General features: G+C 48.3%; 1 protein-coding gene across 1 annotated transcript; it reads right to left on the bottom strand.

Annotated features, from left to right (window-relative positions):
• Window positions 1-60: 60 nt before the first annotated feature.
• On the bottom strand, window positions 61-21,110 carry LETM2 (leucine zipper and EF-hand containing transmembrane protein 2). Its single transcript, XM_051832349.3, has 11 exons — window positions 21,005-21,110; window positions 19,425-19,505; window positions 17,589-18,039; window positions 16,531-16,674; window positions 10,362-10,499; window positions 9,434-9,634; window positions 8,128-8,247; window positions 4,915-5,028; window positions 2,541-2,633; window positions 2,154-2,258; window positions 61-1,381 (listed from the first exon to the last, which is right to left on the bottom strand). Exons 2-11 carry the CDS (start codon window positions 19,469-19,471, stop codon window positions 1,319-1,321), a joined length of 1,476 nt encoding a protein of 491 aa, XP_051688309.2. The 5' UTR covers window positions 19,472-19,505; window positions 21,005-21,110; the 3' UTR covers window positions 61-1,318.
• Window positions 21,111-22,419: the final 1,309 nt, after the last annotated feature.

Raw genomic sequence — 22,419 nt, 5'->3', positions numbered from 1 at the left:
TGAACTACTGATACCTTCCCCACACTTACACACCTGAAATAAACACCTAGCATCTTGAAGGTGCGGAGATTTATTGTGAGTGGCCTCGCCAGGCCGGTGGCAGGATCCATGGGGACTGGTCACCTCGAGGACTGGAGTTGTTTCGTTTGCGGGCAGGGGTGGGGATGGGAGTGGAGGAGGGGCTTGTCCCCTGATAGAGTAGTTTAGGAAGCATCCCAGAATGCACCTTTGCTAGTGACATTTCTCGTTTAGGTGATCCCAGACTGGGCAGAGTGGAGTTTTCTTTTTGGTTTAATGGGATCCCGTGTAACTGCCTTCAGTTTCACAACAAGTAAAGAAATCTAATTTCAATCGCCCACAGGCCAAAATACCTTTTCCCTTCTAACAGCTTCCCCAGGTAAGAAAAGTTCCTGGTCAGCTGCTGTCAGTATTAACAACACTAAAAGCAACTGAACGTCAGTCTGAATGGAATACTTGTTCCTGGGGAGCACAAGGATCATCTCCGGCTGTAAGAGCCCCGTGACTGACTAATAGTCTTACTTGTGAAAGACAAACCGACCAGAAACACACTCAGCACAAACAAATGGTTAAGCCTTAAACCCTTAATTATGTTCCCTACAAAATGGTGGCTAATGAAAGCCACATGTGCTGGGATAGTGGCCACCTCCCAGATTCCTGTAGCCTCTGCAGGCCCCAGAGGAAGAGGTCAGTCAGAACAGCTAAGCCATAGCCAAACCTTTTTTGACTGCCAGTCTCTTAACTCCTCATTTTCTCCTCTAAGAAGTGAGCCCTTTCTTTCCAGAGAGACTTCCTGGGGAGTTGAATTGTCCTGTTTCAGAAGGCACTTCTGTTTTCAAAGCCACTGTCATGTATGTGGCATTCTGGAATAGTTGGCCAGGTGCTCTTAAAATGGGGTTTGGAGCTTCCTGAGTTCTTAACTTGGATTCCAGGCCATGGGAAGCAGAGGTATGTTAAGGTGCCAGGCCGAGTCCATTATGCAAACCATTTCCCCTCACGGGCATGCACAGATGTGCACTATTTGCAGACCGCACAGTGGGGGTGTGGGTGGGTGGAGGGGTTCACACGGTCTGGTGGGATCCCCGGTGGTACAGAGGAGATGAACTTGGCAGTCCTATCCATCCACATGCTCTCAACCTAGTCTTGCTGCCAACATCATCGGGAATGGTTATGAGGCCACCAAGGACTGAACCCCTCTGTCTCCAGTCACACACAGTCAGTCGTAGCTGGGAGGTCCCGGATGGGTGCCGCTGCTGAGGGCTGGAAGCTGGAGAGAGTGAGCTTGGTCCTCACGGCGTCCTTAGGCTCCCTTTGAACTAGCCTTGCTGTTCTGGGATGTCTTCTGTGATTTGGCTTGGAGTGTCTAGGAATAAAACATAAGGACTCCCAGGCATGGGTTACAGCTATGGGGGGAAAGTTCTGGAGGAAGAAACCCTCTTTCATTATAATCAAAACAGCGGCAGACCACAGAAGTCAAGTCAGTCGCTGATTTACCTTGGTGATGAAGATAGGCCCAAACAAGGTCCCTTGCCTCGCTGTGTTCTGGAGGCCGAGCCCAGCGTGCGCTCGGTGCTCACGGTGGTGCTTACGGTCGCAATCTACCAACAGTGCCTTTGCGCCTCAGGAGCTGCTCGGTGACTCAACTCTCCCGGGGCCTCCCCACTGTTTACTTGTGTCATGCTTTCCGCTCTAGCCCCAGATTTCTTCACCCAAGCAGGCAGAGTGGATACATAAGTAATATCTTATCTACACACATTTCTCCTAAAATTTGAATTGCCTTTCTGCTAGTGTTCCCTGACATCAGGAGCCTGTGTAAGTCACAGCATATGGAAACGATTTCCATCTGGTACGTAAGGAAATCGGGACCTGCCTATACTGTAATTAGCTTTTAGATTTAAGATGTTTAGGTCTGCTTCACCACTTGCATTGGTTGATAATTTTTCTGTTTTTCACTCTAGGATAATTGAAGTTAAAAAAAAATACAGTGGTTACAAGATGACTATAGTTCAGCCTACAGCTTCCTGTTTGGACAACAGGAAAAATCTTGCTGGGTTTTGCAATAGTTAGAGTTCTAGATTCTTACTGCCATTAAAGATAAATTATAGGAAGAGGGATTTCTTCTTTTAGACACTTACAGCTTCTTTAGAAGAACTGATGGGTCCTTCAGGTAATGGAATAGGTGTTGACGGTTTGATAGGTGGTGGTGATACCGGTGGTGGCACTTGTCTGAGTTCTTCATCCTTAAACATCAGAAGTGAGTGGGAGAGCGCTGTGACTACTGGGAACTTGTAACAGCTATTTTCATATTCTGGTACAGGAGTCAAGAGGGTGGGGAAGCTAGTCACCCATAGCCAGATGCTGGAAGTTCTTAGAAATAGGTCAAACAGTACAGTGAGTATTTCTCATTGAGGAACACTACCATATTGAAATTTGGTTTTGTCAAAGGGATTAAAAATAGAGGAAATTAGCACACTGTTATTTTCACTTTATGTCCTCATCAAATGCAAAGTAGCTGGGCTAACCTTAGTGCCCTTTAGCTGAGAGGCAGGGTCCACCATGTTCTCTTTTGACTCAGAGGAAGCAGGCGATGCCGTAGGAACATCTGTCTTTGGAGCCTTGGGAGAGAAATACCTTATATAAGCATCATCTTTCTGCTCTCCCTGAAATGCGGAAGCTCTTTTGCAGTAGTCAAGGCCTTTTAACACAATTTGCCTTCCACCAAATCTCCCAACTTCCTCCTCTGACTACACCCTTCATGAGTAACAAATGAAATATGTCCCTGAAATAACAACTTAGCATTATTCTTCTTTGAGTTTTGAGTACTCTATATTCCAAAGTTAAATCCTAATTAGATTCCAGTGTTTAAAATCCTCAGTCATTAACAAGCTACTGACTGCCAATTCTGGTCCTATTCTTCCTCCAAAAAATATATAAATAAAATAAGTTGCCATTTGTCCATCATTCATCGGTTTGTAATAATCTTGGTGTAACTTGTCAAAATTGATTTCTATTTTTAGTATCTAATAATAAATTAGAAATTTGTCTTATTTACTTAACAGGTAGCCAGTCACCTAAAAGAGGCTGTCAACTGGTATGTTCAGTTTGATGTCTAAATTCTTTACACAGTCCAGCATGCTACAGGCTTTTATTTTGCATGTGGGACTGGCATCCCTAGCAGGGTACCAGTTCCCTTGGAGCTGGGAGTCTGATCAGCAAGGACCCAGATGATGCCTGCTTTTTTGGAACATGGCCTTTCCTCCAAAACTTCTCACAGTGTCCCTAAAATCCACCCAGGACAAAGCCTCCTCTACTCAGCTTACTCTCTGAGAACAGGGAAAGAGAAAGCAAGGTGGGCTTTCCTGAAGTAACTTTTTTCATGCTGGACTTCAAATAGTTCCCCTTGGCTTGTCCTAGGAGTCAACAACATAACTAAGACCACAAATGATTGGCCCTCATTCCAGGTATGTAGATGAATGAGCTGAACCACATGGGCAACATCTTCTACAATGGCCTTTCCTTCCTTGCACAGAGGTACCAGGTCAAATGGAAGTTTATTTGAAAGGCAGAGTGAGGGAGAGAACAGAGAGGTCTTCCATACACTGGTTCAGTCCCCAGACGCCCACAGTGGCTGGGGCTGGGTTTAAAGCCAGGGGGCAGAAACTCCATCCTGGTTTCTCACATGAGTAGCAGGGACCCAAGAACTTGAATGGTCACGTGCTGCTGAGAGGCCATTTCTGATGAGCCCATGCCAAGATACTCTAGTGCTTGGGTCAGTCCTAGGTTCTTCAGTGAAATACCAGGAGGAAAAAAGTTGCTGAGATACAGGCAAAAAATGATGAAGGAAATGAGTTAAAGGAAGACAGAAACTTTACATTCTAGTTTAGTCATCCACTGCTTAAAAACAGGAGTCTGGGGGCAGACTGGCACAGGGGTTAGGATGCCACTCTGGACATCACATCCCACGACTAGATGCTTTGAGTTTCCACTCCACTTCCAATTCCTGCTGCTTACTAATGCACACCCTGGGAAGTAACAGACAGCTCAAATGCTTGGGTCCCTGCTACCCACACAGGGGATACAGATCGACGCCTGGGCTCCTGGCTTCAGCCTCGCTCAGCCCAGGATGTGGGCGTTTTGAGAGTGAACCAACAGATGGACGATCTTTATGTGTCTGTCTCTGCCTCTCAAATAATATAAAAAATATTTTAAAAATAGGAATCTGGGCAAAAGAAATAGATACAAAAGAACAAGAACCATTGAGTTTAAAAGGAACAAGAGCAGCAAGTGTCTGCTAACGAAGAACAGGTGATGAAGAAAAAAGAACCAGCATTGTGGAGTAGTGGGCAAAGCCATGGCCTGCGACGCCAGCATCCTGTATGGGCACTGGTTGAGTCCTGGCTGCTCTACTTCCAATCCAGCTCCCTGCTAACGGCCTGGAAAAGCAGCAGAAGATGGTTCAAGTGTTTGGGCTCCTGCATCCATGTGGGAGACCTGAATGAAGCTCCTGTCTCTTGGCTCCCACCTGCCTCAGCCCTGGCCACTGCAGCCATCTAGGGAGCAGACCAGCAGATGGAAGATTCTCTCTCTCTCCCTCTCCCTCTCCCTCTCCCTCTCCCTCTCCCTCCCTCCCTCCCTCTCCCCCCCTCATCCCTCCCTCCCTCCACCCCATCTTTCCCCCTCTTTCTAACTTCAAATAAAATAAATCTTTTTTAAAAAAGATAGCAGCACTATGGCTAGAGGTGGTGTAAGTGGCTTTCATTGTCTCAAGAATTTTTAAAAGACTTTAAAGCCAGTTGGGTCAACCTGCAAAAGCAGCACCTGCTGTGGCTCTAAGGAGAACATTGTGGAGAGGCCCAGTTTTGGTGGAATCTGGACTCTCTGAATCCAGTGACTCACCTCCCCACTTTGCGGTATCTCAATTGGCTTCGGCTTCACATCTATCAGGTAGAAGGTGCGGGACAGGAGCAATAGAGAAGGAGGGACATTCTCCTTCAGGTGGAGATCCAGCCACTGGAGAAGGAGGGGGATAAACAATGATCAACTCTCAGAATGACAGAGCCACAAATGGCCCCGGCCAGCAACTCCCCTCTGCCCCCGCTCATGCTGACACCCCAAGGTGGGATGGAGATAAGGACGCCAGCCTCCCGACTTTTGATCTGGGTTCCATGTGTTTCCCTTGCACTGCCCACCCTCTGACATGTGGTCACTCTCAGATTGGGGAGGGAGAGTTCCACTGAACTCAGCCCAGCTGTGCATCGCAGCAGCTAAGTGTTCCCTTAGACAAAAAATAACATGAGAGAATAGTCAACCTCATCATATTGGCCAAGCTTTCTCTTATGTGAAAGATTTTTTTTTTTTTTTTTTGACAGGCAGAGTGGACAGTGAGAGAGAGAGACAGAGAGAAAGGTCTTCCTTTGCCGTTGGTTCACCCTCCAATGGCCACCGCTGCAGCCGGCGCACCGCGCTGATCCGATGGCAGGAGCCAGGAGCCAGGTGCTTTTCCTGGTCTCCCATGGGGTGCAGGGCCCAAGCACCTGGGCCATCCTCCACTGCACTCCCTGGCCATAGCAGAGAGCTGGCCTGGAAGAGGGGCAACCGGGACAGAATACGGCGCCCCAACCGGGACTAGAACCCGGTGTGCCGGCGCCGCAAGGTGGAGGATTAGCCTATTGAGCCACGGCGCCGGCTGAAAGATTTTATTTAGAGGTCCAAATGCTTGGGCCCTTGCACCCACATGGGAGACCAGGAAGAAGCTCTTGGCTCCTGGCTTCAGATTGGCCCAGTTCCGGCCGTGGTGGCCATTTGAGGGGTGAACCAATGGAAGGAAGACCTTTCTCTCTCTCTCTCTCTCTCTCTCTCTCTCTCTCTCTCTCTCTCTCTCTCTGTGTGTGTGTGTGTGTGTGTGTGTGTAACTCTACCTGCCAAATAAATAAATAGATTTTATTTATTTGAAAGAGTTACAGAGAGAGGCAGTGATGGAGAGAGGTCTTCCATCCGCTGGTTCACTCCCCAAATAGAACAGCCAGAGCTCAGCTGATCCAAAGCCAGGAGCCAGGATTTTCTTCCTGCTCGTGAGTGCAGAGGCCCAAGGACTTGGACCATCTGCTGCTGCTGCTGGATTGGAAGTGGGGCAAGGGGGATGCAAACTGGCGCCCATATGGGATGTGGTCACTTTAGGTAGTGGCTTTACCCACTATGCCACAGCATCAGCCCCCGGCCAAGCTTTTTAAAAAACATTCTGAATCAATAATGCACACATGAGACAAAATTCAAAATGTAAATGTATTTGATAAAAATAAGTCTGCCTTCTCTTCCTGTTCTCCAGCTACCCTCTTGCCTAGATGTAACCACCAGTTCCTTGTATAATCTTCCAGAGATATCCTATACATACATATGTGTGTGTTATCTTTACACAAAGGATGACATAAGGGTAGGCAAGCATTTTGCCTTTTTGCCTTTTTTTTTTTCCACTGAAGTATCTTGGACACTGATTCACATCAGAAGATGTAGATCTATCCCTTTTTAAGTATCTATAAAGAATATTGGGACTGGCATTGTGGCATAGCAGATTAAGCTTCTGTCTGCCATGCTGGCATTCCATATGGGCACTGATTCAAGTCCCACCTGCTCCGCTTCCAATGCAGCTCCTTGCTGATGTGCCTGGGAAAGCAGGGGAAGATGGCCTAAGCACTCAGGCCCCTGCATCCACATGGGAGACTCAGAAGAAGCTCTGGGCTCCAGTGCCGGCACCCCATATGGGTGCTGGTTCGAGTCCCAGCTGCTCCACTTCTGATCCAGCTCTCTGCTATGGCCTGGGAAAGCAGTAGAAAATGTCCCAAGTTCTTGGGCCCTGCACCTGTGTGAGAGACCCAGAAGAAGTTCCTGGCTCCTGGCTTTGAATGGGCCTAGCTCTGTCCATTGCAGCCATTTGGGGGAGTGAACTAGAGGATGGAAGACTCTCTCTCTCTCTCTCTCTCTCTCTCTCTGCCTCTCTGCCTCTCTGCCTCTCTGCCTCTTCCTCTCTCTGTAACTCTGCCTTTCAAATAAATGAATAAATAATTTTTTTAAAGTTACTATAAGATTCCATAGCCTTCCCTGGTGTGCCTATGCCTTCTCCAGTTACTCAAGCACTCTTCTGGGCACTTTAATGAAGGGATTTTGCAGACAGAATCAGGGTTCCAAGTCAGTTGACCCCTTTTTTTTTTTTAATTTATTTTATGTATTTGAAAGACAGAGTTACAGAGAGGAAGAGCACAGAGAAGCAGAGGCAGAGAGAGAGAGGTCTTTCACCCACTGGTTCACTTCCAAGATGCTGCAATGGCCAGGGCTGGGCTGATCCGGAGCCAGGAGCCAGGAGCTTCTTCCAGGTCTCACACACAGGTGCAGGGGCCCAAGGGCTTGGGCCATCTGCTTTCCCAGGCGATAGCAGAAAATTGGATAGGAAGTGGAGCAGCTGGGTCTCGAATCAATGCCCAAATGGGATGCCGGCACTGCAGGCAGCAGCTTTACCTGCTATGCCACAGCGTTGGCCCTGTCAATTGACCTCAAGACAAGGAAGTTATCTGGGTGGACCTTTATCACAAGAGACTTTTAAATCGGGCTAGCTAGAGGTCAAAAGGGAAGTTGGGTTTGAAGCTGGAAATTTGGCATTTGCTGGCTTTGCAAACGAAGAGGGCCAAGAGGTAAGGAAAACAGGTGGCCTCTAGGAGCTGACAGTAGCCAGGACCTGGTAGCCAGTGAGGAAATAAGGACCTCAGACCTACAGCTGCAAGGAGCTAAGTTCAACAAAGGGCAGAGCTTGGAGGCAGGTCCTTTACCCACAGGCCTCCGGGAAGGAATGTAGTCCATACTTCTGACCTGTGGAACTGAGAGCTGAGAAGTGGGTGTTGTTTTAAACCTCTAAGGGTATGGTACTTTGTAACCCATCAGTGGAACACGAGTGTGGTACCCTGTCCCTGAGTGAAAGACAAACCCAGCTTCTTCAGTGCCCCAGTGCTCAATGAAGCAAGACGGAGGAGGTAACACAGTTCACCTGCAAGGCAGGAACCACACAGCGAGGTCTGCAAAATGAGGGCACAGGGCTCTGGTGCAGAGAGCACGGCGACTTGCCTCCGCGAGCTGTTGTCTCAGCTGCTCCTCCGTGAGACCCAGAGATATCATCCCTCGAGCCCTGCAGGCGGCTTGTAGTTCTGACACACACAGAGTTCCCAAGCCTTCTTTGGCAATTATCTGAAGGAAAAAAAGAAAGAAAAGAAATGCAAGGAACTGTGCCGGATCTTCCGATTCCAGTTTCACCTAATCTCTACATTCCAGCAAATCTGTCAAACACAGAATCTGACACTTTGATACTGTGTCCCTTTCACTGGCTCCTGCAAAGGCCAGGAGCCCCCCCCCCCCCAAAAAAAAAAAAAACAACGAAGAAGGTGACAGTGAGATGGGGGAGAATCCTGCCAAGAGGTATTAATAACATATTTACATAACTTCTCCCCAACATTCTGTCAGCAAAGTGATTATTTCCCTCTTGATGTGCGGCTTTTCCAAGTTGTGACATCTCCACTCCTTTTCCCTTTCATGGCAGTTCAAGGGTTATTAGGAAAAATATTTCACTTGAAAAGCTTTCAATGGGCCATTTGTTGCATGTCCCAGTGGGGCTCTTCCCATTTCCCCTCCCCTCCAGCTGCCCCCCCCAAGCCCCCAGAAATGGCCCTAACTCCTTGGCCCACAAATGGCTTTAACTCCTTGGCCCACAAAACTCCTTCGATAAATAACACAGTTTCTCTTTGGTGTGACCCAAAACCGTGGCACTCCTGGGACTAGTGTTTATTCCCAAATTCTGCAGGCTAAGCCGGCCAAGGGGCTCAGGCTTTCTGCGTGTTCTGGGAAACCTGCTCCCTGGGCAGAAGGCCTGCTAGCAGCTGATTCAGATTCAGGGGGCATTCTTTCCATTTTTAAAAGGAGTCCAATTAGTAGTTATGGTCCAAATGGTGCCTTTATTCCCCAAGCCGTCTAGGCTCCGCATTGTGCTTTGCCCCTTCTCACCAGGCCAGCTCACTCAGCAAAATATTTACTTTGGCACCAGCTCCTCAGCAGGGGAGCAGAGGTGTGGGGGTAGAGCCTTGTAAGAAATCCGTGGAGCTGCTATTTCCTTCCCAGCAGGTCCTAACTGCTTTAGTTTAGGCCCAGCTAAGACATCCAAATGACTGCTTATGATGGTGTTCTCACTTGCAAACGGGTCAGGGTACCACAAACAAGCCCCCAAAGGAGCAGTCTAGGTTCAAGTTGTCATGGTAATGGTTTTTGAGAGCCAGAACAGGTCATGACCAGACCCCACAGAAAACACTTCAACACGGACCCATCCCCAGATCTCTGCCGATGCCTCGCTAGTCCCCTGCAGTGACGGCGGCGGAGCTCTTACTTCATCATCTGCTTTTATAGACTTCAGGGTCATCAGCAGCTGAAAGCGGAGCAAGTTGTTGGTTCCAAAGGTCTGCAGCTCCAGCAGTTTGCACAGGGCGACCAGCTGGGGTCGGTCCAAGTGCACCAGGGCGAGCTGGTCCTCAAAGAGTTTGGAAAAGCGAACTATCTCCTTAGTGCTGGGCTTGTGGCCCGTCTGGACCTAGGCAGTAGGCAAAGAGGCTAATGAAGGCGTGTCTCTTACTTTACTTGGCCTTCCTGGTAGACTGTCTGCAAGAAACATCAAATCACGAGTGGACTTGGGGCCAGCGTTGTGGTGCAGTGGGCTAAGCCCTCACTTGCAATACTGGCATCCCATATCTGAGTGCCGCTTGCTTCCGGTCCAACTTCTTGCTAATTGCCTGGGAAGGTAGCATTTGATGGCCCAAGCGCTCAGGAGACCAGGATGGAGTTCCTGACCCTAGCTTTGACTTGACCCAGCCCCGGTTGCTGCAGGCATTTGGGGAATGAACCAGCATGAAAGATCTCTCTTTTTCTCTCACTCTCATTCTCCTTCACCATCTCTCTGCCTTTCAAATAATTTTTTTAATTTTTTTAAAAGCATATGTGGACTCTACAAGTATCTGATATCTAGAAATGGATCCTAAGTACAAAGAATAAATAAATATGCCTGAAATCAAACTAAAAATTAGTAGTAGTCCAGCAGTTTGGTGCTAATTCCATTGTTCTTTCCAAGAAGTTATCATCTTCAATACATTGATTATTTTAAGGCTTTTCTGCAAACTACTATAAATGTTTACATACTGTATGCTGATGACTACATATTTGTGGTTTCAAAGACTGTGAACAATTTGGAAAGTCGATGATAACATGCATTTTTCACGTAACTCCCAGCCTGAAAGACATGGTATTATATAAAAGGCTGACACCTGTTTCACATAGGATGAGAGCTGTGTGGAGGCATCTCCCAACTGGGCTCTGTTCCTCCTTGCCATTTCCGTGATTGTTTCTTGAAGAAATTTTGCTAGTTCCAGTTTTGCAGCCATTTTCTTTCTCTGTTTTTCTTCCTTAATAGAAAGGGAAACAAAATCAATAAAACCTTCATGATTGCAACTTGGTAGACAAAGATGAGAATGGGGTCAGCGTTGTGGCTCAGCTGGTTAAGCTGCTTGTAACGCTGGCATTCCACATCGAGCACCTGTTCAAGTCCCAGTTGCTCTGCTTCCAACCAAGCTCCCTGTCAATGTGCCTGAGAAAGCAGGAGATGGCCCAAGTACTTGGATGGAGTTTCTGGCTCCTGTGTTCAGTCTGGCCCAGCCCTGGCCTTTGCAGCCATTGGGGAAGTGAACCTCTCTCTCTCTCTTTCACACTCTCTCAATCTGCTTTTCAAATAAATAAATAAATCTTGAAAAAGATCAGAATGACTATTACCTCACTATTGCTTATCCCTATATCATGTATTATTTTCATGCCCAATTGAATGAGTTATGTGAGAACTGGAGCAAATAAAAAGTAGTCTCTATGAGGAATTTTTGTCACCTTAATCATACCTTTTATTTTTCACTAATACATTGATCATAGGCATTTGGTGCATACAAAATGTCCTCTAAATGAGTGGGTTTGTGATTATTTAGAATGAGACAACCTGGTACAAACCATTTCGGCTGCTAGTCAAGTCAAACTGGTCTGAGTGGCCTTGGATTTTGCTTTACAAAGAAAACTAGGAAATTATGCTAACGTAACATGCAGTTTAAATAGAAAACAGATGTAATTAATGATAATACAGTGAGTTAAACGTTATAACAGATATGAACAAAGCACTACACAGAAGACAGATGCACACTCTCAAAACACTATATTGACTAGTATTCCTTCATCCTCGTTCATCATCAGAAACAGTGTGGGACCATTTTCAGAATAACCGTGGGCTTGAGATGGTGCTGTGGCACAGTCAATTGAGCCACTGCTTGGGATGCCCACGTTCATCTCTGAAATGCTGACTCAAGTCCCAGCTACTCTGCTTCTGATCCAGCTTCCTGTAATGCACCTGGGAGGCAGACAGAGGGTCAAGGGTGTGGGCCCCGGCCATCTACAAGGGAGACTCAGATGGAGTTTCAGGAGGTTAGGGTTAGGGTTAGGGTTAGGCCTAGGCCTAGGCCTGGCCCAGCCCTGGCTGCTAGAGCATTTGAGGAGTGAGTCAGAAAACAAGCTCGCTCGCTCTCTCTCTCCCCTTCACTCCCTCCCTCCGTGTGTGTATACGTGTGTATGTCTTTCAAGTAGATGAAAATAAGTAAAAATAAATAAGTAAACATTGAAAAGAATGGTCCAGACTTCAGGAGGGTAGAGAGGAACCAAACCATGTCTTTCAAATAAATAAAAAAATAATTCTTAAAAAAAAGATTTATGTATTTATTTGAAAATCATAGTCACGCAGGGAGAAAGAGAGAGAGAGAGAGAGATAGTGAGGTCTTCCATTTGCTGGTTCATTCCCCAATTGGCCGCAACAGTTAAAGCTGCGCCAATCCGAAGCCAGGAGCCAGGAGCTTCTTCCGGGTCTCCCACATGGGTGCAGGGGCCCAAGGACTTGGGCCATCTTCTATTGCTTTCCCAGGCCATAGCAGAGAGCTGGATGGGAAGTGGAGCAGCCAGGACTTGAACCGGTGCCCATATGAGATGCCAGCACTGTAAGTGGCGGCTTGACCTGCCACACCACAGTGCCGGGCCCCTCATATGGTATTAATTCCAGATTCTGATGACTTTAAATTGAAGTAAATGAACCACTGTCAGAGAGTTGAATATTTTTATCTTTAATGTATTGTAATGTAACCCTTTAAAAGTATCTCAGCTCTGTCCTCAAGTCTGTATTGCTATTGTCAGTGTCATCATGGAGGCTCTGTGGTTTCTCCTGTGGACTATTAAAGCTGCTTTCAAGTTGCCTTCCCTCCTGTGGCTCAGGCCTCCTCCGTGCTTCCTGCCAGCAAAAGGATTTTTCTAGAACACAGATACAGTTATCACCCACCCTTGCTGAAAATTTCATCTTCTGGGGCCACCATGTGGCACAGTGGGTTAAGCCACTGCCTGTGATGCCAGCATCCCATATGGGTACTGGTTCAAGATCTCCACTTGTGATCCAGCTCCCTGCTAATGCGTCCAGGAAAGCAGAAGATAGCCCAAAGTGCTTGGACCCCTGTATACATGTGGGAGACCCAGATGGAGTTCCTGAGTTCCTGGATTTGTCCCAGCCCATCTGGCCATTTCAGCCTTTCATAGGGTGAGCCAGTAGATGGAAGATTCTCTCTCTCTCTCTCTCTCTGTGTATATATATATATATTAATCTATTTGAAAGGCAGAGTTACAGAGAAAGGAAGAGAGACAAAGAGAATCTTCCATCCACTGGTTTATTCTCCAGATGACTGCAATGGCCAGGGCTGGACCAGGCCAAAGCCAGGAGCCAGGAGCTTCTTCCAGGTTTCCCACGTGGGTGCAGGGGCCCAAGCACTTAAGCCATCTTTTGCTGCTTTCCCAGGTGCATTAGCAGGAAGCTGATCCAAGCAGAGCATCTGGGACTCGAACAGGCACCCATATGGGATGCTGGCATTGCAGGTGGAGGCTTAACCTGCTATATCACAGCGCTGGCCCCAAGAAATAGTCTTTCCAACGAAGTGGTGAGCGTTGTGGTCCTGTGAGTTAAACTGCTGCTTGCAACACTGGCAGCTCAGTCTGGATCGCCTGTTCCAGTTCCAGCTGCTCTGCTTCTGATCAGCCCCCTGCTAATGTGTCTGGGGAGGCAGTGATGGATGGCCCAAGTGCTTGGGCCCTGCACCCACCTGGTAGACCGGGATGGAATTATTGGCTGTAGCCTGGCCTAGCCCTGGCTGTTGCGGCCATTTGCGGAGGGAACCAATGGATGAGAGAAGGCTCTCTGTCTTTCCCTCTCTGTGTCACTATGCCTTTCAGATATAACACATACATATTAGATAAGTGGTACTGGGAAAACTGGATCCACACACACAAAATCTAGATCTCAACATTACACTTGTCACATAAATTAATTCTATATGCATCACAGACCTAAATAGAAACTATAAAACTCTTGGAGACAACAAGAGAAAAGGGCAAGCACTGTGGAATAGCTGGTTACGCCACCACTTACGATGCCTACATCCCGTATTGGAATGCCTGGGATTGAGCCCCTTCTCTGCTTCTGACGTAGCATTTGTGCTAATGCACACTCTGGGAAGCAGCCGATGATGTCTCAGGTACTTGGGTCCCTGCCATCCACACAAGGAGAACCCATGGAGTTCCTACCTGGCCCAGCTGTGGCTACTGCAGGCATTTGGGGAATGAACCAGCACATGGAAGAATCACAAGAATCACACACACACACACACACTCTCTCACAAACACACACACACAAGAAAAATTAATAACCTCAAAAAGAAAAACCAGAGAACGCTCTAGGTGACCTTGGGTTTGGCAATGAGGTTTTAGCCACAACACGAAAAGCATATCTGAAAGAAAGCTGTAAGCTGAACTATGTATTGCTCTGTGAAAGACATTGTAAAGGAATGAAAAGCTAAACCACAGACTACGACAAAATATTGGCAAAGTACATATCTAATAGAGAGCTTTTATTCAAAACATGTAATGCACTCAAAACCACCCAATTAAAAAGTAGGCAGGGACAGGCATTGTGGTGCAGTGGGTTCAACCACTGCTAGGGACACCTGCAGCCCATAGCTGAGTGCCTGGGGCCTAGTCCCACCTCTGCCTTCTGACCCACCTTTAACCATATAAAATTGCTACAAAAAATAGCAAAATATCTAACCAGGCACCAAAGAAGATACACAGATGGCAAGCTGAGTATCATATGCCATTACGGAATTGCAAATTGAAATGAGACCCCACTACACACCTACTAGAATGGTCTATATCCAAAACACAGACAACAAGTACGAAATGCTAGACCAGGCACACTCATTCTTAAGTGGTAGCAGTGCAGAATGGTACTGCTACTTTGAAGACAGTTTAGCAATTTATTGTACAACTACACACAGCCTTACTATATGATCAAGCAATTATTCTCCTAGGGATCTACCCAAATGAGTTGAAAGCCCATATCCATAGAAAGACATGGACATAAATGTTTATAGCGGTTTTCTTTATAATTAACAAAAACTGGAGGAAACTGAAATGTCCTTCATTAGGTAAATGAATAAAAAATGTAATAGAGGAGCAGGCATTTGGTGTAGTGGTTAAGATTCTGGTTGATACTCCCGCAAACCATATCAGAGTGCCTGGGTTCAAGTCCTGCCTCTGCTTCTGATCCAGCTTCCTGCTAATGCAGACCCTGGGAGGCAGCAGATGATGGCTCAAGTTCTTGGGTCCCTGCCACCCACTGGGGAGATCCAGATGGAGTTCCTGGCTGTTGTCCTAGCCCCACCTTGGCTGTTGCAAGCAGATAGAAATCTGTCTATTTCTGTCTCTGCTTTTCAAGTAAAATGAAATAAATTAAACAACAACAACTGTAGTATGTCCATACAATGGACTGTTAGTGATAAAAAGAAATGATCCATGAAAAGACAAGGGAAAAATCTTTTTTAAAAGAGTTATTTTAAAAGGTAGAGTGACAGAGAGTGAGGGAAAGAAAGAGACAGATCTTCCATCTACTGGTTTACTCTCCAGATTCCTGCAGCACTCGGCTGGGACAGGCCAAAGCCAGGGGTCAGGAACTCCATGCTGTTCTCCATATGGGTGGCAGGGACCCAAGCACGTAGGCTATCACCTGCTGCCTTCCCAGCTACATTAGCAGGAAGCTGAGTTGGAAGTAGAGCAGCTGGGGCTTGCAGTGGCCCTCTGATACGGGATGCGGACACACTCCAAGCGGTAGTTTATGCCACAACATTAACCTCAAGGAGAAACTTTAAATGCATGTGCTAACTCAAAGATGCCTATTTGAAAAAGCTGCACACTATGATAGCCTGGAAAAGACAGACCTTAGAGGTAGAAAAAAGATCAGGGGTTGTTGTGGGCTGGGGGAGGAGCAGGGGAGGGGCCAAGAGGTGGACCTCCAGAGATTTTCTAGTGCAGCAAAGCTATTTCGTATGACATTGTGTTGGTGGGTACATAACATTATGCATTTGTAAAATCCACAGACTTGGGCCGGCACTGTGGCATAGTGGGTATAGCCACTGCCTGCAGTGCCGGCATCCCATACGGGTGCCAGTTCAAGTCCCGGCTGCTCCAGTTCTGATCCAGCTCTCTGCTATGGCCTGGGAAAGCAGTAGAAGATGGCCCAAGTCCTTGGTCCCCTGCACCTGTGTGGGAGATCCAGAAAGAAGCTCCTGGCTCCTGGCTTCAGATCAGCACAGCTCCAGCCGTTGCGGCCATCTGGGGAGTGAACCAGAGGATGGAAGACCTCTCTCTCTCTCTCTCTCTCTCTCTCTCTCTCTTTCGCTGCCTCTCTGTAACTCTGCCTTTTAAATAAGTAAATCTTTTATTTTATTTATTTATTTGACAGGTAGAGTTGTAGACAGTGAGAAAGACCGAGAGAAAGGTCTTCCTTCCCTTGGTTCACTCACCAAATGGCTGCTACAGTCGGTGCTGCGCCGATCCGAAGCCAGGAGCCAGGTGCCTCTTCCTGGTCTCCCATGCGGGTGAAGGGGCCCAAGCACCCGGGCCATCCTCCACTGCCCTCCCAGGCCACAGCAGAGAGCTGGACTGGAAGAGGAGCAACTGGGACTAGAACCCGGCGCCCATATGGGATGCTGGCGCCACAGGTGGAGGATTAACCAAGTGAGCCACGGCGCCGGCCCGAAATAAATCTTTTTTTTTTTTTTTTAATCTACAGACATGTACAACACAGAGTGAACTCCAGTGTCAAGTAGGTATGAGCTTTAATTAATAATGTGTCAACACTGGTTCTTCAGTTCTAACAAACATACCCCACAGGAACGCAGGGATTAATAATACGGGAGGAAAGGCATATGGGAACTCTGTACCTTCGGCCCAGTTTTTCCCTAAACCTAAAAATTGTTCTCAAAATAAAGTCCATTATTTTGTTTTAAGAAAAAAAAGGTTTAGAAAACTCCCACATACCTTTTTGGATTCACTTTCAAAAGTTGATGGCAACATTTCTGGGAAGAGTTTCAGAAACACTGGTAGTAAGAATTCCATGAAGGGTACAATTATGAACACCATAAATGGAACCAGACGGAAGAAATCAGCACAAGTTCTCAATAGCTAAAGAATGAAACACATACATTCCATTGTTTTCAGACAAAAACAAAACAAACAAACACCAAACGCCTTGTTCCTAAAGAGTTAAATACCCAAGACAGGCGGCTGGCATTGTGGTATAGCAGGTAAAGCCACCGCCAACAACTCCAGCACCCCATATGGATGCCGGTTCGTGTCCTGGCTTCTCCACTTCGGATCCAGCGCCCTGCTAAAGGCCTGGGAAAAGCAGCAGAAGATGGACCCTACCACCCACAAGGGAGACCCTGATGAAGCTCCTGGCTCCTAATGACGTCATGGCCCAGCCTTGGCCATTGTGGCCATTGTGGGGAATGAACCAGCAGGTGGAAGAGATCTCTCTCTGTGTCTCTCCCTCTCTCTCCGTAACTCTTTCAAATAAATAAATAAAATCTTAAAATAAGTAAACACCCAAGACAGGTTTCTGTAGCTGATTGGAAAGGTGGAATTTTCCTCACCGAAGATCTGAAGTAACATTTATAGGATATATTGAAGCAAATCATGACAATCCTACTATTGGTATAAAAGCTTCCAACTAAGTTAGGGGGCCCACACTTTAATAACACAGTGCCAATTTAAATTGATTTTTAAATGCATATGCTGCATATATTAACAACAGTTTGTACTTCAGATACACAGATAAAACCTGAAGCTTCTCAACTCCTCAGAGAAGCTGAAACACAGTTACAGCTATTCTGCAGGCAAATGTGTAATGACTGTAAGCACACTGCCTGAAGTTGTCTAGCAAGGCAGATGGACATACTAACGGAAACTCGTAAGAAACTCGTTCTCACCAGCAGTTACTAGCCCCATTTGGGGACTTTTACCCTGAAATATGAGTTTGTTTGCAAATATTCACTTTAACTGTACATTTTCTTGCTAAGAAAGGGAATCTTGCCTACCCTCCGTCTCTCCCGTCTGGTCAGCACCTGTCCATGAAGCAGCCTCCAAACCATTCTGGTGGCGACCTTGGTGTCAATCCAAAGCAAGTAGAATCCGTTGTAGTAATACTTGAGTTCATCCACGATGATCTGTCTGTACGATCGCTTTCCGCCTTTAACCTTTGCCCCAGTTTCCCGTGTGGGCTCAGGGCTGGTCACCTGTGGCTTCTCTGTGGTCTGCCTCAGCTGGGATTTACCAGGATTCTCTTGGAGCCAGGGCGCTGATGTGTGCAGCTCTTGTGTCAGTCTAGTTGGTAAGCAGAGTGTGTTGTTGCCTAACTGACCGGGGCAGGATACCTTCCTGCTTTCACGGTTCTTCGTGTATGTCCTCAAACGCGAATCCAGCAAGGGCAGAAACCCAAGTGACGGTGAGTAAGAGGAGCAGGCAGGACGCACAAAATGGCCAGGGAATCTGGAACAAATGGCAACTTCTGCTGAGCTAGCACAAACTATCACACACTTACCCATTAAAGAAATATTTTATTTTATTTGATTGAAATAAAACAATGCTTTTTAAGCCTCTATTTTAGAAGTTTACTAATGAGTGAACTATAACTTTTTACGCCAGTTCAAAAACAGTACGCCCTATGTTTGAACAACATACTCTGAGCTATTAATAAACTAATTCCTAAGAATTGCTTTATTACTAGTTAGAAATTCTGTGACTAGTCACTAAAAAATCTAATAGTAAACATTGTTCCAAAAAGGGTTTGATATTGTTTTTTCTAGCTACTATCAAAAAAAGGGCAGAGGATTTGTGTCTTTAGCCACTCTCCTGGTAAAAGGAATGGTTTGATGAAACATTTCAAGGTCCCCATGGGGAGTAAACCAATCATAAAATACAGCTTTACCTACCAGATGTCTATGAATCTCATCAAACAAGAGGCACTGACAGCTGAAGTGCCAATCACCTAATATTCCCCAAGAACATTAGGAATACAAACTGGACACAGAGGGTGTAAGCCACTGCTTGTGAGACCAGTATCCCGGATCAGAGTGCTGGTTTGAGTGCTGGCTGCTCCACCTCACATCCAGCTTTCTGCTCTTGGATCTGGGAAGGCTGCAGATGATGGCTCAAGTACTTGGGACCCTGCCACCCATAAGGGAAACCTGGATGGAGTTCGTGATCCCTAGCTTTGGCCTGGCCCAGCCCTTGCTGTTGCAGGCATTTGGTCTCTCTCCTCCCTCACTCCCCCATAACTCTTTTGGATAAATTAATCCAAAAATTAAAATTAAATTAAAAAAGAAAAAAGAACCAGGCAGCCCAGCCACTGATCTCTACATTCTAGGACTGAAAAAGCCACAATTTTCATTGAAGCCAGCATATCAGATTATTTGAAAATAAAAAGAAGACAGATCCAGGCAAAGAAAGAAAGTTACTGGCAAAGTAACTTCTGTTGGCAAAGACTTCCCAGTCTTTCAGACTATTCTTGAAGCATGCCAAATAATAAAAAAATTTTTTTGAATAGCCAAAAAGGAAAATGTACAGTGCACTGGGCACAAAATAAGTTCCCAGTGAATGTCCTTATGAATAAGTAATAACAGACCTTAGTGGGACAGGAGTATGCTTGCCTACCAGTCACTTTACTCCTTTATACAACTGATCCTTTACCACACAGGAGTCACGCTTCTGTCTAACCTATACCAAGCAGCTACAAGAGCAGTCTGGATTCCAAAGAATATAAAAAATGTGGGGGAAATTTAAATGTCAGCTTCCTAAAAACCAATATAGTTAAAACTTCCCATCTAGAAGAAAGGACATATATATATACTGGATGGGGGGATGACAACGCTTACCTGGTTCGGACAATGGCTAAGAGTGAATTATAACTGTAGAGGGCCATATTTGCTTTTGTCTCAACTAGTCAACATAGGGACCTAGACAAAAGAAGTAGACAATTCAGTGTTTTGAAAGCACATCCATTGAAAGGGATCAAGCGTCTTTTTAGCTATTGCAAAAGAAATTTACATATTCAGGGTGCAAAATTTCCACTTCATTTCCAACAATCCTGAATCATGTTTGCTTAGCTCTGGATTTGGGAATGGTACACTGGAGATACTAACACAGAAATAAGTTTCCAAGACGCTGTTGCTCATGAAGATGACCCGATCCTCTAAGATATTTTGATTTTTGGTGGAAAGTATTTACTAACCTTAATCCGAATGGCTAAAAGTATTTAAGAAGCTGCGAAAGGCACACTTATCTGTAGTGTACAGGTGGAAAAGTAAATATTCCGGGTTTGTTTCCAATGAGCTTTGCTCCATATTTGGCCAAGCGGCTCTAAACCGCGGAAGACTGACAGTACTCACTAATCTCACTTATGTAACAGCGAGGAATACACGTGGTAGCCACTTCAGCGTTCCCGTGGAGCTAAAACGGTCTCCCCTGGGTTCTCCAGGGCCCTAACCGAGCTTCCGGGAACCCTGCGCCCGGCCTGCGGCGCCCTTCTGCTGGGGGCGGCCGGGGGCAGCCGTGGACCAGAACATCCCAGGCCTTCAGCTGTGCTTCCTTGCAGCCGTGGCGGGGAGGCGTACCGCGGTCTCTCCTGTGCGGGAACCGCAACCACGGCGCCCATAACAGGGGCTCAGAACCTCTGAACCCAGCCTAACGGCGGATGAGGTCCCGCTGCAGGGAGACGGGACCCCGTGCGGCGGTTAAGGGCTGTCCCGCCCCGGGCTGCGGGCAGCCGCGCCCCCGGCCAGCCCAGCGCGGGGTCCCCGGGGTTACCTGCGCGGCTGGCCCGTCGCCACCGGGTGCAAAGCGCGCCCGCGGCTTCCGCAGCCAGCGGCTCTCGTGCGCGTGGCGTGTTTGGTGTGTGTGTGTGTGTTCTGGGGGGAGGTCAGTAGGTGGATGGTGTGGCGTGTGTGGGTGTGTGTATTTTGGGGGGCGGTCAGTAGGTGTATGGCTGCGGTGTTGGTTTGATGGTGCGGGGCGTGTTTGGTGTGTGTATGTGTGCGTATGTGTTTGGTGTGAGTATGGGTGGATGGGTGTGTGTGTGTTGGGGGCGGTCAGTAGGTGGATGGCTGCGGTGTTGGTTTTATGGTGCGGGGCGTGTTGGGTGTGGGCGTGGGTGTGTTTGGTGGGTGGGTGGGTGTGTGTTGGGGGGCGGTCAGTAGGTGGATGGCTGCGGTGTTGGTGTTTGGTGCGGGGTTGGGCCAGGAGCAGGAACTAGGACGCTGGTACGTGACCGGGGACCGCGGGGTGCGGAAGAGAAAGCGGGCAGGCAGGCGGGGCGCCCACGTCTCCGGGCGGGGTGGGGGGCGAGGTCCAGTGCCAAGGAAGGCGAGGGGTGAGGCCGGCCGCACCGGGACCCCTGGGCGGTGGTGGGCGAGGGGGCGGGCTCCGGAGGGGCAAAGACTCGGCCCCGCACCCCTACCTCCTCGGCCTGGCTCCCGGGGACGGCCCGCTCAGTCCTCCCAGGGCCCCCCACGCTAGAAGGGCCCGAAGCCGGTCTCCACGGCTCCACCTCTCGCCCTGTGACGTCACTGAGTGACGACACCGCCCGCCAATGAGCTCTCGGCTGCCGGGGAGGGCGACCTCGGCCGTCGCACCTCCGGGGCGGCCAGGCGGCGGTCCCGTGGGCTGCGGGACTTCTCTGCCGGGTCCGGTACACGGAGCGCAGGTGCGGGGGGCTCCGGCACCAACGTCTTTCCGTCTGCACACGCTTGTGTGGGCCGACGAGGGCGGACCGAAGCCGCTCTTAGCGGCGCGGAGTATGACAGTCGCCATGGGAACCACACGGCGTCACCAAAGACGTCATGATGTTGTCCCCCTGCACCCCGAGAGTACCTAGGGGTCCGAGCGGGTGGGGGGACGAGGAGGACACCCTTCTCCCGCGGCGTGCTGCAGTCTTCACGTGGAAGCCCGAAGTCCACTAAGGGAATTCGCTCTGCAAGTGTGACAGGTGTTGCTTATGCTCGGTAACGCGCGTGGAAGTCTCAGCGGCGAAGGCGTGCACGAGATGACGCACGCCCCGCAGGTTTGGGGGGCACGGCCACTGAGCCATCTGGACGGATTCTGCTTCTTGTTACCTTTACCCATCCATTTCCTTTTATTTTCATTTTGTTTGAAAGGAAGAGAGACAGAGACCTCCCACCTGCCTGTTCGCTCCCCGAGTGCCAGACATGTTGGGGCTGCGCCAGGCTGGAGCCAGGCAGGGGCCCGGAACTCCATCCGGATCTCCCTCGAGGGTGCAGGGCCCAGGCACCTGAACTGCCGCCGCCTGCTGTCTCCCAAGCGCGGGCCTGGGGCCAGGCGCTCCGCTCCGGCCCTTCTGCTAGGCGCCGGCCTCTCTCCCCAGACGCCGCGGAGGCGCCTTCTCCCGGAGAGCGCGCCCCACAGTGTGCGAGCTGAGCGCAGGCGCTGCTCACCCGGCGGCTCGCGGGCTCGTGTTACCGCTCGGGACTCTCCCGGCGTCTTCGGCTGAGCCACTGGGGCTCCGCTGTCCTTACGCAGGCAGCGAGCTTTCCGGCGTGGCCACTAGAGGGCCCTTGGTGCATGCCCGATGTCCCCCTTCCATACGGAAAGATTTCATTTCACGTTCCGTGTTTACTACAGTCGGGATCCACGAAGGTGTCTCCCTGTACCTTCCCCCTCCTGAAAACTCCTGATGGTAAATTCTGAGCTCGGCAAGAGAGCTGTAAACTTGGCATGCACTTTCGTAAGTTAATCACGGCACCACCATACAGGTACTCGCAGTTTTCTGGAAAAGATCATAAAAGGGTGCAAAAATACGTCTCTCAGTTCCCTGGGAGACATTTTATACCGGGAAATATTCTTATTCATGTGTTG

This window comes from Oryctolagus cuniculus, chromosome 2, assembly GCF_051225735.1.
Source record: "Oryctolagus cuniculus isolate XC-2025 breed Fujian yellow rabbit chromosome 2, ASM5122573v1, whole genome shotgun sequence".
NCBI lineage: Eukaryota > Metazoa > Chordata > Mammalia > Lagomorpha > Leporidae > Oryctolagus > Oryctolagus cuniculus.
Note: the sequence above shows the minus strand (reverse complement) of the source record. Positions and strands in the feature narration are given on the sequence as shown.